This window comes from Micromesistius poutassou (assembly GCF_964030765.1).
Source record: "Micromesistius poutassou genome assembly, chromosome: 9".
NCBI lineage: Eukaryota > Metazoa > Chordata > Actinopteri > Gadiformes > Gadidae > Micromesistius > Micromesistius poutassou.
In genome coordinates this window covers 3845332-3858350 of record NC_140279.1, presented here as the reverse complement: position 1 = coordinate 3858350, position 13019 = coordinate 3845332, and the positions used below count along the sequence as shown (strand labels likewise).

Sequence of the window (13019 nt, the reverse complement as noted above, 5' to 3'; positions counted from 1 at the left end):
ACGGCTTGCCCCCCCACAGGGGAGAGTAAAAAAAACTGACTTAAAAATGTGTTATGCAGCAGGATAGGAACACACAAACAGTTTCTTGCATTTGGTGCAATGATAGTAGAATAAAGAAATGCAATTTTTTGTGTGATTGCAAACATGGAAAATATAACAAGCATCAGCTGTGCGTTTGTCAGTGTTTTGCTGGAGGAGTGCTGAACTTTTAAGTGGTAAATGTGATGTTTTGCACCAGTGTCGCTGGGATCAGCATTTGTAGCCTCTGCAAGACCAAGGGGTTGCTGTGGTGGAAGAAGCAACGTTGAAAAACAAGATTGGTATTTCCTGGCTGGAAATACCGTAATTTTGGCAATGCTTTCTTTTGGCAACAGCACAGAGGTATTTTTATGCATTTTGTGTTTGTATGTGTGAGAGTCGTGTTTGAGTCTTGTAACACAAACAGTGGGTTTAGGTGAGGAAACACATTTTGTTTTGGGCTATTTAATTACTCTGATAAAATAATTGTAAAGTTACCAATGCAGACAGTTTAGGATGTCTAACAGTGGTATTGTATATGACTTATAATATATGAAAACAACAATTCATATTGTTATAATTATTAATATTTTCCTTATCATCAGCATTATTATCATTTTAATATAGATTCTTTCCAACTCAGTTATTTTAATGCAGTATGAAGCTGAAGCTGAAGCTGAGTATCAACAACAACAACCTCCATGTCACTGAATCAGTTGGATAATCGTTCTTGAAGCCAACTCTGGTGCCGATGGCGTCACTGTGACCATGTTTCTGTTCTAAAATTGGAAGGTGTTCTGGGTTAAGCAAGTACGTGTGAATTGGTCCCAGAGGATACCATGTAACGGCTCTGGTCGTCATTGCGGTATTTAGAGAGGGAGAGAATGTCCCGGCTTTCACAGTGTCATGGGATGACATTCCTGTACTATTTTGAAGTGGATGATGGAAGTGCAGAAAACACCAATGGCCACTGGTCACGCAAAATCATGACCAGTGCTCTTTCGAAACAGGAGTAGTCTGTTGTCTTTATAAACCTAGCATTACCCTAGCAGCAATAATTAGGACATTGCCATAGTTAGAATGCTCTGCTCATGTTTTATCCTAAAATGGTTTCAGGCCTCAACAATGTTTGTATTACTTTGAATTAGAGATGCTTCAATCAGCATTTTTGGGCCCGATCACAGATTACGATTACAGATCATGATCTGCCGATTGCCGATCAATGCCGATCACAGGATGGCAGGGGAATGGGAATCTTCCATATCTTTTATATATAATCTGGATAGCAGGCAAGCACCAGTTTCTGTTCCAATAGACTCTTTATTTTTTCTTGTTGGATCCCCTGTGACTGAAATATGTTGCTTAATGTGTTCATCAAAGCCTCTGCAGAATGTGACATATACGGTACTGAAATGTGCCTGCGCACATACTGCTGTATTTACGGTACTGAAATGTGCCTGCACGCATCATGCTATATTAACGGTACTGAAATGTGCCTGCCATATACTGAGCTATGCAAGTGCTCTGTGAACAAAACTAAATGTTAAACGGCCTCCTTTGCCATCATTGCAGTGACCCAGTGAAATCCTGCCAATGTATCACAATGACGGGAGAACTCATGCCACTCAACTCTGCCACTGCCAAGTTCCGATTTAAAAAATAATATTTTTAGCCAATATCGGTCGATCATGATCGGCGTCCGATCAATCGGAGCTTCTCTACTTTGAATGTTATCAGGCTTTCTGTTGCAATCAAAAAATCGGTGTCTACATCAAAGTCAGCTATGGCGTGTAACTTGTACAAACATATCCCATTCATTTTGAATGGAAAAGTACTGAAAAATAGGGAGTACCTTTTCATCATTACTAGATTACTAGATTGGTTAGAAACACATCCAGGTGCAGTCAGTGGTGCAGTAAAACAGATTCATATCCATAACTCCGACCGTGGAGAACCATTGGTCGCCTGAGGCAGTTCCGACTGTCCCCGGTGGACCCCACCCCCCCGATCAGGTTGCATCACACTCCTTTACATCAGCGCTAATCAGAGCAGGAGAGAGAGATCCTTTATGGGCGAGTTGGGTAGCAAGCCATTGTAGCGGAACCCACGCAAGCAGAATATAAATAGAAAACAACAACACAAAACACACACACACATTTTTCATTGATCTCCTCAGGGAGGGGAGTTATACTCCAAACACTTGCATGTCTCAAATGCGGTATGTAGGCGCCACACACCAGAAACAGTTTGGACCACACCACTATAACACACATCACTAGGGTGGATGAGGTGGGCCGAGTCAAGAGGAGATCAAGGGGCAAACGCACAGATGATGTTACGGATCGCAGCCGGCAGCACAGGGATCAGAGGCTTTTGATAAAAGATTATCTGCCAGGATTTCATGCAAAATGTTTACATAAAATACAGGAGAGGGTTACTCATGCATAACAATTAGTATTTCGGCATTCAGCCAGATGCTTTTATCTAAACGCCACTTCCAGTGAAAACAGAGAGGCAGGATTGGGGTGAACCACTTCCATCCATTCCTTCCTGTCCTCAGCCCACCTCAGCCCACCATCCTTGAGCAAGACTCCCAACCCCTCCCTGGTAATATCAGAATTCACTGCAGCTCGCTTTGGACAAAAGTATCCTCTAAAGTGGGCCTCGGCAATAAAACAATAAATTATCGTATTGTGATAGACTTTTGATCAATATCAATATAAAATATGTTCAATATATATCGATAAGAGACTGGACCACTGAATCTAGCAGCTGGGTTTGTTACACAAACACGGTTCCATACTTATTTACAGTATTTGAGTGTTTTTTATTGTTGTTTCGACATTGGAGTATTAATGAATGAAGAGCAGTGGAAGGTCATATTAAGTGTTAAACAGAAGTGTTTAAATCCAGCATGGTAATTGCTAGTCTTTTTAGGTCATTCAAATTATCAATAGTTATCAATATTGATCAATATGATCAAGTTATGTTGTGATATGTTGTGTCAGCCATATCGCCCAGGCCTACTCTAAAGGCTATTTTTACACTGCCAAGCCGGTTCAGTCGCGGCTTGGCACACCTGGCGATTTCACCTTCTTATCTCAAGTTGCCTGTGTAAAACCGAGGGGGTAAAATCCCCTGTTTGTCACGGCACTGGATTTCTTGGTTCACTCGAGAAGGCGAGGCTGCGCACAGAGTCTAGACCTCTTTAGAATAATTTGCATACTCCCCAATGTTTTTATTTTTCTATGAATGAAGACACCCGCTTGCAAGAATGAGTTCACGTCTGAGTGTAAGCTACAAAGGCGATTAACTATTTACAAGTGCAAAAAAACATATTCTTTATTTTGCTGACCACTTGTTTTTTATCTGTCGCCGAGCCGTCACATTTACATCAGAATGAAACCCAATAAACGCCAATGTGTGTGCGGTCCGGGAGGGTAAATTGGGGTGCTAGCTCAAGCAGGCAATTTACCTCGGGCAGTGTAAACGCGCGCACAGTGCCGTGAAAAAGGCATGCATAAGACGGCATATTTGGCAGTGTAAAAACGCCTTAAATGAGTGAATGAGTGATGAGTAGACAGGTCATTCTGAAGCAGGTATTTAGCTCAAAGACGCTTCCTAGCAGAGCTGAGGCCTATCTGATGTAGCACCTGGCTGCGCGCCAGCAGCCACCTCGCTCTTCCCATCCTTGAGGAACAGCAGGAGGAAGACACTCAAGCCATTAGCACAAAAGTTGTGCAATGTCAAGTTAAATTGGGCTTTAACTCCGTTGACCTGAGTGCTTCTCCTGAAACACAGAGTGATGGGCCCCCAGAGGCCCCCTGTCCGGCCCCTGCCCGTGTGCGATAGGTCAGCAGCTCAGAGGGCACTGCAGCGCGCCAGAACACACAGCGCAGGCCCCGGTGGATCAGATGGGGTGTTGGGCAGTAAGAGCTCAATGAGAGACTCCAATCAACAGCATTGGGAAAAAGCCTCCCAGGCATGCTTCGGCACACACAGACTGGCTGGAGTTACTGTCCTGCTCCTGCACATGGCTGGCTGGTGGGAGCTATTGACGGGATGCTGGCTCATATGTCTGTGTCCTTCTTTGACATACGCTTTGGGATAAAAAACAACTCACCAATCACAGTGACAATCACAGTGACACCTAAGGCCGTGTTGGGAGTTACACAACAGTATCGGACGATTGCTCTGACCTCAATCCTCACGCTTTCAGGCCAACACATTTGCCTCTGCGTTGAGTCTGCTATATCACCCGGATCTGTGCACTGTACTAACAGCTGTGAACTTAAAGCACATACTTTCATGTTCATGATACAAAACAAAAGGAATCTTCCGTACATACGATACAATTTAGTCATCTTGAAAAGGAAAACAAGATGGAACCATATATACAAATAGTATATACACATCAAGCATGAGAAGGGAGACAAACGGGCACAAACAGATCTCAGGTATTTAACAAGGGAATGAACAGCCCTATGCTGTGCATTGCTGTGCAAACCTCTAACTTCTCATAAATCAGATAGAGGTTCTTAAGGAATACTCACAACTTTTCACTACTTTCACCTGTTTCCCCGTTTCACCATGTGCTCCGCCTAAACCCTGTTACCTTGTCTTTGCTAAACTTGTCTGTGTATAAACACATCCAGTACACTGAGACCAGTGTCACTGGGCTACACTTTCTAACACAGCCCTCTTTCATGCCATATTCCAGCTAACAGCTCTAAAACACTGCAGGTGCTCAGCTCAGGGAAAGGTCCGAAGTCGTTTGAAGAGAGTTTCGGTGGAAAGTGTGCTTCTGAAAAAAAACGTCCGCTCAGATTTTTGCAGCTTTCTTTTAGAAAACATCTGAGTAACAGAATGCTTAATAATTCTGCGTAATGATGTGCCCAATTTAGTAGAGCAGGCTCAGTCTTTTAGTTTGAACGCCGTTCATTCATATTTAATGAGGCATTGGCTTCTGTCGAATTGTGCTCAACCTATGGCTCGGAGGCTTAGTATCTTATGATCTTGGTAATGATGATCATCGTTTCATAATCATATGGAATCTGACACGTATACACACACACACACAGGCACAACCACACACACTGTGTTTGTGTCAACACAAGCATCCTGGTGAACCCGCCTGGTTTTCCCGGGATTCTCCAGTATTTGATCCATCGCCTCTGTTGTCCTCCCTGTTTACATATTTTCTGTCTCCCGTATTGTTTACATTTCTTATATAAAAAAAAGAAAAGGTTGCAGTGCCTTAACGTCGACCGTAGGCATGATGATGTGTTTGCTATTTCCCTCCGGTAAAGAAGGTGGCAGTAAGTCAAACATTCAATGTAACATCTGGCGACACAAAGTCTGTCAATGAAACAACACCACCGTCAATAAGCCTGCAAGGATTCAAAAAATGGATGAACGTGGCGGCTCGGCCCCACGAAATGTGTGGTCCCGCAGTTGAAACGCGTGGCATTGGGGGACATCGCCCCGCAGCCACTCTCGTTACTGCCTGCAGGCGTTTGCCACTTTGTCAACAGCAGTGCTTAAAAACAGAAAATTGATTTCACCTCAAGTTCGCACGCCAGTACTCACTGAATGTCGATTGTCCAATCACATTGGCCGAACACCCGCTGCACTACGCACTCATTTGCATGAAGTTAGCTGAAGTTCAACCTTTGTCCCACCCCTTCAATACAAAGCAATCCCCCAGCGAACACTAGCCTTCCCACAGTCCCTTGCCCCACGCGATATTGTGTCCAATACAAAGTGAATTGGACGCGTTGCCATACATGATGCCACGCTGTCGGTGGGGCTGTCCCGTGAGAGGGATGGAGAACCTGTCTAAAAGGCTAAAGGTTTGTGTAATTATCTAACCAAATGGCAGGAGGATTACCAATACTTAACAAAGAGCATCTTTGGTCAAAGTCATGCCTTTTGAAAAATAAATGCCAGGTCGATTTTGGTGTATCACAAGCAGGAAAAAGTGATGTGAGCCAGCAGGACAAAACCTGCCAAGCATAAGTGCGCCCAAGAGGCCCAGAAACATGCCACGACAATGACTGCATTGATAAAAAGATATAATAACCAAACCCCAATGCAGACAGTTATGAAACAGGGCGCTATCGACCCGGTATCTCACGTGGCTATAATGTCTTGCAGATAAAGCTTTGAACTTTGACCTTCTCTTCTGTGTTCCCTGGCTTGTCTACCACCACAGTACCTGATAATCTTTGGACATCACGTGTTCCCCAGCTATAACTGCACAATGTGGATACCGTGCCAATTTCACAGAAGAGATTTACTGTCCATTTGAAAAAACTCCAGATGGCATTCTTCTTCATAGCACTAGGAATGTGGATGATTATTACAGAAAAATCTACCCACAGCACCAGCCCTTCTGGACTATCATGAAAAATAAATGCTCAAATCTCTAAAAGGTGGCTATCATTCCTCATTTGTCCCTCGCTCCCTGTAGAAAACAAAAACTAATTAAGGTAGTCTCGGCATTCTCCGGAGGATGTCAATGATTTAAAATCCTTTTTTTGGTTGGTGCAAACTGTGCACTGTCCGCATATCCGCAGAGGTCTCCCCACACACTGTCTTACACGCGTGAATAGATACCTAGCGCTTTCATACATGAGAAGTGTTTACCGCTAGTGCTCTCCGTGACGGCTGAGGAGACAGCTCAGCACGCCGGCTTGGGTTGACAAGCCCTCAGAGGGATGTAGCTAGGAGGCTCGATGGGGGTTTCTGCCCTACACCCCGCCGTCCCCCACACCCCCCCGGCTTGGGGGAACCGGAGTTAGCATATCAAAGTGTCAGATGCTCGACAGCTAGCCTGCCGTAAGCACAAAAAAAACACACACACAAAAAAATAAATATATATATATATATATATATATATATTAACGCTTGGGAAAAGGGTCTGCAGTTGCGTGACCTTGGTTACTTCAGTGGGACAGAAGAGGGGGGGGGTTTCTGAGGGCATGTCAGTAAGATCCCTGTGTAACTGTGGTAGAACCAAACGCACTGTGTCTGAATAGGTAATGGGTTCAATGGACTCTGAATGGAGTATCTTTGATTTTATTAGACAAGCGCCGCTGATGCAAGTCTTGCCCCGGCCTTTGAAATCAAAGAGTTCCAGTGTGATGAGTAGGAGGAAGCTTGAAGCAGCAGATGTATTTAGTTTTTTTTTACCACTTGAACACATACGGATGAGCACATATGTGGATGGAGAAGTACAGCATCTACCATTAACCAGTCTTACAAATCAGACTTTTGATTAATATCAAAAGTCTGATGGCAGCCAAGTTCAGACCTGGGTGAACGTGGTGTTCCACATTCTTTCGTTTTGAATTTGTTTCAACAAATCTTGTTGCTGGAGGCGAGAATCTGTAAGTACGTAAATGACAAACACAAACTTGCCAGAGACACTTCAATCCCTGTCAGAAGGCTTCATCCACTTGGGCTTGCAGTTCTTGGTTTCCGGCCCAGACTGTGTGCCGTCTCCCCCCATAGTTCTGCTATAACACAGTTGGATCCTTCTGGATCCGACAGCAACTATTACCTAACCCATTAAAGGGATTTGCCGAAATTTCTGTAAATTGCCGTTTGCCTGTCTGACCCTGACAAGACAAGTTGTTTAATTCCAAATTCATTATTGTGCCTTTGCTTTCCACTCGCCGCTTCAACTGATTTGCAGAGTTACCATAGTCTAGCTCTTGTTCATGTGAGGGGAATACACTTTTAATTACTTCCCAAAGATTTTCAATGTGTTCCTAATAGTCGCTTATTCAAAACAAGTGCCAGTAACAACACAACAAGATTGTAGTTTGTCTACAAACACAGATTTAGCATTTTCCGCGCTGTGATTATTAGGCTGCCTGTGATGTGCCGCTGACAGGTAACCGTCCTCTATACTCCGCAGCCCAAAGGTGAATTTGGAATTAAAAGACTCTAAGACTTCTAAATCTGTGTATGACAGATATCTCGGCATTTCCCTTTAACTAATTCCCTATGAATTGATGTTTGTAGTCAGTAAAGGAGTACATCCCAATTGTTTTCCTAGGGCTGTGACAATCTGTGAACCATCATTTGGTACTTGCTCTATGTTGCGTGTTTCTGTTTAGTCTAGGCCTGGGCAATAAAACAATAAATTATCGTATCGTGATAGACTTTTGATCAATATCAATATAAAACATGTTCAATATATCGATAAGAGACTGGACCACCGAATCAAGCAGCTGGGTTTGTTACACAAACACGGTTCCATACTTATTTACAATATTTGAGTGTTTTTCATTGTTGTATCGACATTGGAGTATTCATCAATGAAGAACAGTGGAAGGTCATATTAAGTGTTAAACAGAAGTGGTTAAATCCAGCATGGTAATTCCTAGTCTTTTTAGGTAATTAAAATTAGCAATAGTTATCGATATCGATCAATATGATCAAGTTATATCGTAATATGTCTTTCAGCCATATCGCCCAGGCCTACTCCCAACATTGTGCTTTTAGTCTGCGGTGGCTCCTGGGTTCCTTTTAAGGGGATTATTAAAGTGTATTGCACTGTATCGCATCATTCAAAAATATCAACACATCAACTTCTTTACGTTCTACATACTTTTGTAAACACACCAGGAAATGATGCAGAATTAATACATGCTACACTAATACATGCTGCGCTCTCACGTTGCATTTTTAAATATGTACAGCACACTCGGCTAGCTTTGGGACACACACACCAGTGACAGATGGGTCCATGTGTCCTTCCACAGGGAATTCTCTTAACCTCTGCCGCTCTGCGGACTACACACACACACACACACACACACACACACAATTCTGATCGCTGCCAACTGTCAAGTGGGTTTTAACGCCCCACGTTGGTTTCCACACAAACATCTTTGAGATCCAGTCTAACGACTGGACGAGTGCCTCACCTCCGTGGGAAGACATGTGTAACGCACAACCCTGCCGGCGGAGAAACAACCAGGTCTTCATTGTTACAAGGTAATGATTCATTATTTTAACGAGACATAATGTGTCAAATGTTGCGGTGCACTCCAACGTCATTGTAAGTCTCCCTGTTTGCAAGTACACTAACAACCAGAGAGGCTTTGGATGGATGGAGGTGTGTAGGATTATGTCATTCTCCCTAGAGTGCAGTTGTATGGGAATCAAGCTAGGCAGCTTGGGTCAACACAGACTATTCTCGTTACGACACCTTTTACAAATTGATTTGAGCAATGATATCAGTTGACTGATTCAATGTGTCCATGAAGCTCATTTGGCTCATGCAAATGTAACACACTTAAAATTAGGTAAAAGAGACTAACCTGCATAAACATAACCCATTTGTTGATTCTAAGGCAGGGCTCACCATCAGGCGAGCGCATAGAAATGCAGCTTTTTCGTGAGCTGCTCATGTGATAAATGTGTTAATTAACTGTGCGCAAGCCCCAGCTCAACATTGACTGTGAGGGGGGAAAACTCATTTTGATTCTGTAGAAGCCTGTTAAAGAGGCAGTGTGGAGAATTTGGTGCCATTTAATTAGTAATTAACACACCTTTAATTAGTGTGTAATACCATGAAAATAACAATCGTTGTGTGATGGCTAAGATGGACCTCTTCATATCTACATAGGGAGAAGGTCCTCTTTCAAGGGGCTGATACATTGAACTGCCATGTTTCTACAGGAGCCGAGAACGGACAAACGGCTCTAGAGAAGTGTTTTAAATGTATTATAATAATCGTTTTCTTACTTGTAAAGTATGACCTAGTTTTACAGACTAAATGACTACAAACCATTTATACATCTATCAAAGAATCTCTTTTCTTGACATCAGGCTCCTTGATACTGTCATAGACGATGACATACTTATTTAAGTACCAACTGGCTTTAAGTGCTACCACAGCTTCTCCTACTGCTGTTGAATGTTGAATGGGTTAAAACTCACACTCTCAATGACTCCTCCACTGCTGCTTATGTAATCACAGCAGGTATCTCCACTGTATGTGGACAATATGTCTGCATTGATTCAGATGTTTGTTTGTTGTGTAATTGTTTAATTACACTACCAGAAAGCTCATGATTTCATACACATCAAAGTCCAAACGAGTACAGGTTTTATTCTGGCAATGCAAAACTGCAGAACACCACTGCCAAACACAATGCAGTCTGAGCAGGTGTCCACCAGAAACTGGATTCTCCTTGTTCTCCTCAGCCTGAAGCCACACTAAGAATATATTCTATACACATTCTTAGTGAATGATCCACACGTGAATGGATATACGCCTTTGACGACCACAGTCTGCTGAATGCTGATCTTAACCAAGAACAAAATCGTCTGGAATAAAACATGCATTTCGATGGGCTTCTGGAGCTATGCCTCTGTGTACTGTTTTAATAATCCTACCAACTCCCCTGTGAGAGCTCTGGCAGCAGCCCAGATCAGGACTTGCAGAACAGATGGAAAAGGAACCCTAATTAGCAGTAGGCCTATGGGGTGCTGGGGTGTCATGAGATCTGGCCGATACCTGGGCGAGCGTGTTGGAAAGTCATGGACACAGTGCAGTGTATCTCCATCAAAATCCAGAACTGCATTAAGTTCTCCTGCCGCATACTGTTGTGCATACACAAGAGGAGGAGGACGCAAAGTCCTGCAGCTCAAACTCACTTCCTGACAATTGTGCCAAGCCGTGGATGTGAGTCTGAATTGTCAGTTCCAACTTAAACTTGACAGAGCCTGGAAGGTGCAATAATGTTGGTTACTGATAAGTAATAATTATGATCTTGTGAAAAATCCAAATGCAATCATAATACAGGGAAAGTCCCATTAAAACATATACATATTAAATCCATGTTGTAGGCTCTTGTGTATGAGAAGTAAAACCTGATTTACACTCGTATTTGGGAAGAAACCGAGGCTTAATAAGGTATAGGCATACTATTAGATTATTTACATCTGCCAAGCGATGGAATGTCGCACACAATCATGGACTTGAAATTCAAATTGCCTTTTATAATCGTCTCTAAATGTACTATACAACTATTGTGCTATTCAGTTATAATAGCCTACTAACAGGACAATATTAGGCTATACTTGTATTTTTTTCAAGGTTCTCTAGGCAACGCATGACAAAAACCACAAAATCCATTGTTGTTGACAGCTAAATCATATGCACGTTTACAGCTACTTATCATACACCAACAGAGCATAGGCCTTTTACAATTCTACATTTCATCGGGGTCTATATAAAACAGCTATATACGTTGCATTCAAGTATAGGCTAGTTGTGATGAGGAAAGTCCGATATTAGATAACGTTTCATCTGCTTATTACAAAAAAAATATGGTCGCCTACAGAACAAAACTGTCTATTCGGCACACTTTTAATGTAAAGCCAAACAGAACAGCTGATAGGAATCCACAGAGGTCTAAAGATGATCGGGTCCATGAAGAATTATCCTTTGTTGTCCTGTGGAGAGAAAAGACTGCGTTTAACAAAGACGGCTCCACTCACCATAGTAAGAAGAAGGAATGTCCGTCTTTCTAGCCATTGCACTTCGTACAGAGGATGCGCCGTTTGGGTTTTAGGGTTTGCATATGAGACGCGAAGTGAATCACGGTTTTAAATGGTCCTGTCACTAGATAAATACAGTACCCCGAGATCTCGATCTGGGCTGCCAGACCACGCAGCGCAGCGTCGACCGTGTTTACAGCACGGGACAGCGTCATTAATTATGCCAGCGGAAAAAAAATATTTCTTAAAGGAGACGCTAGGATTAAACATCTCCTATTGTCATCGCAAACATGGATTTAGTTTTTCCTGGCTATAATCCATCGAGGAGTGCTCGTATATTGAAACATCGTTCCGTTTGTATAAAGATACATAGTCCTGCTTTGTGATCAAACTACGCAGTTGCAATGTTACAAATCATCGAAACTCAGAAATTGTTGATAGTGTTATGTGTTTTCCAGCGTTTCGTGGTGGGACTTTAAAACCGCAATCTGATGATATACCGATCCGTATATATACTACAATTAATAAGGCATTTCACCCCAAAACTATACATTCTTTGAGAACATTCCCACGCTTGCTGGTCCTTTGTACAAGAACACTGCCCTCTGCAGTGAGTTCTGCGATAGCGCACGCGCGCGCGCACACACACACACACACACACACACACACACACACACACACACACACACACACACACACACACACACACACACACACACATACACACACACACACACACACACACACACACACACACACACACACACACACACACACACGCACACACACACAAATTAGCACCCGCATAAAGACATATGCACGCACGCACACACACACACACACACACACACACACACACACACACACACACACACACACACACACACACACACACACACACACACACACACAATCACAAAGACACCAAAACACACACACAGTTCCCTCTCTTTGCTACAACATATAATTCCAGTGACAGCTGCAATAGCTTTCATCTTTGATTGGTGCAAACATTAGGTAAGCCAAGAAAGTAGGCTTACTTGTAGCAGTAGTGGGATTTAGTTTTCCACTAGAGGGTCAAAAACCAAAATAGCATAGGTGTAGCAATGAGCATCTCTCAAAGCATCTTAACCGACAAATAAAAGCATTATGTGTTCTCTACTGGTGTAAATTCTTTCAGCAGAGTGTGTTGGGACCCTGGGAATTTGGGTGTTTTTCAGCACTATCTGCTGCTTTGCTATCGATCTGTTGTTGGCTCAGACCATACACTGAAACCTTTATCGGCACAGGGGTGTGTAGGGTGCTGGGGGCCGCCTCGGTACCACGCTGGGTTGGATCACCAGTATTACCTGAGGGCTAGGCCGACGTGCAAAAGGTAATGAGTGGATGTGCTCTGAGACTTTATAAGGCACTTAGTACAAAAACGATTGTTTCCACCTCACCTTATCCTGTCTTCCATTCCATTGCTTGTAATTCTT

At 43.0% G+C, this 13019-nt stretch overlaps 1 protein-coding gene across 1 annotated transcript in view; it reads right to left on the bottom strand.

The window, feature by feature from the left end:
• The window catches only part of slc44a5b (solute carrier family 44 member 5b), a 37857-nt gene extending 25868 nt beyond the window's left edge, over window positions 1–11989 (bottom strand). Inside the window, 1 exon segment of the mRNA XM_084473023.1 lies at window positions 11542–11989. Coding sequence (XP_084329149.1) covers window positions 11542–11578 — 37 coding nt within the window. The 5' untranslated portion in view covers window positions 11579–11989.
• Between the last annotated feature and the right edge of the window lie 1030 nt (window positions 11990–13019).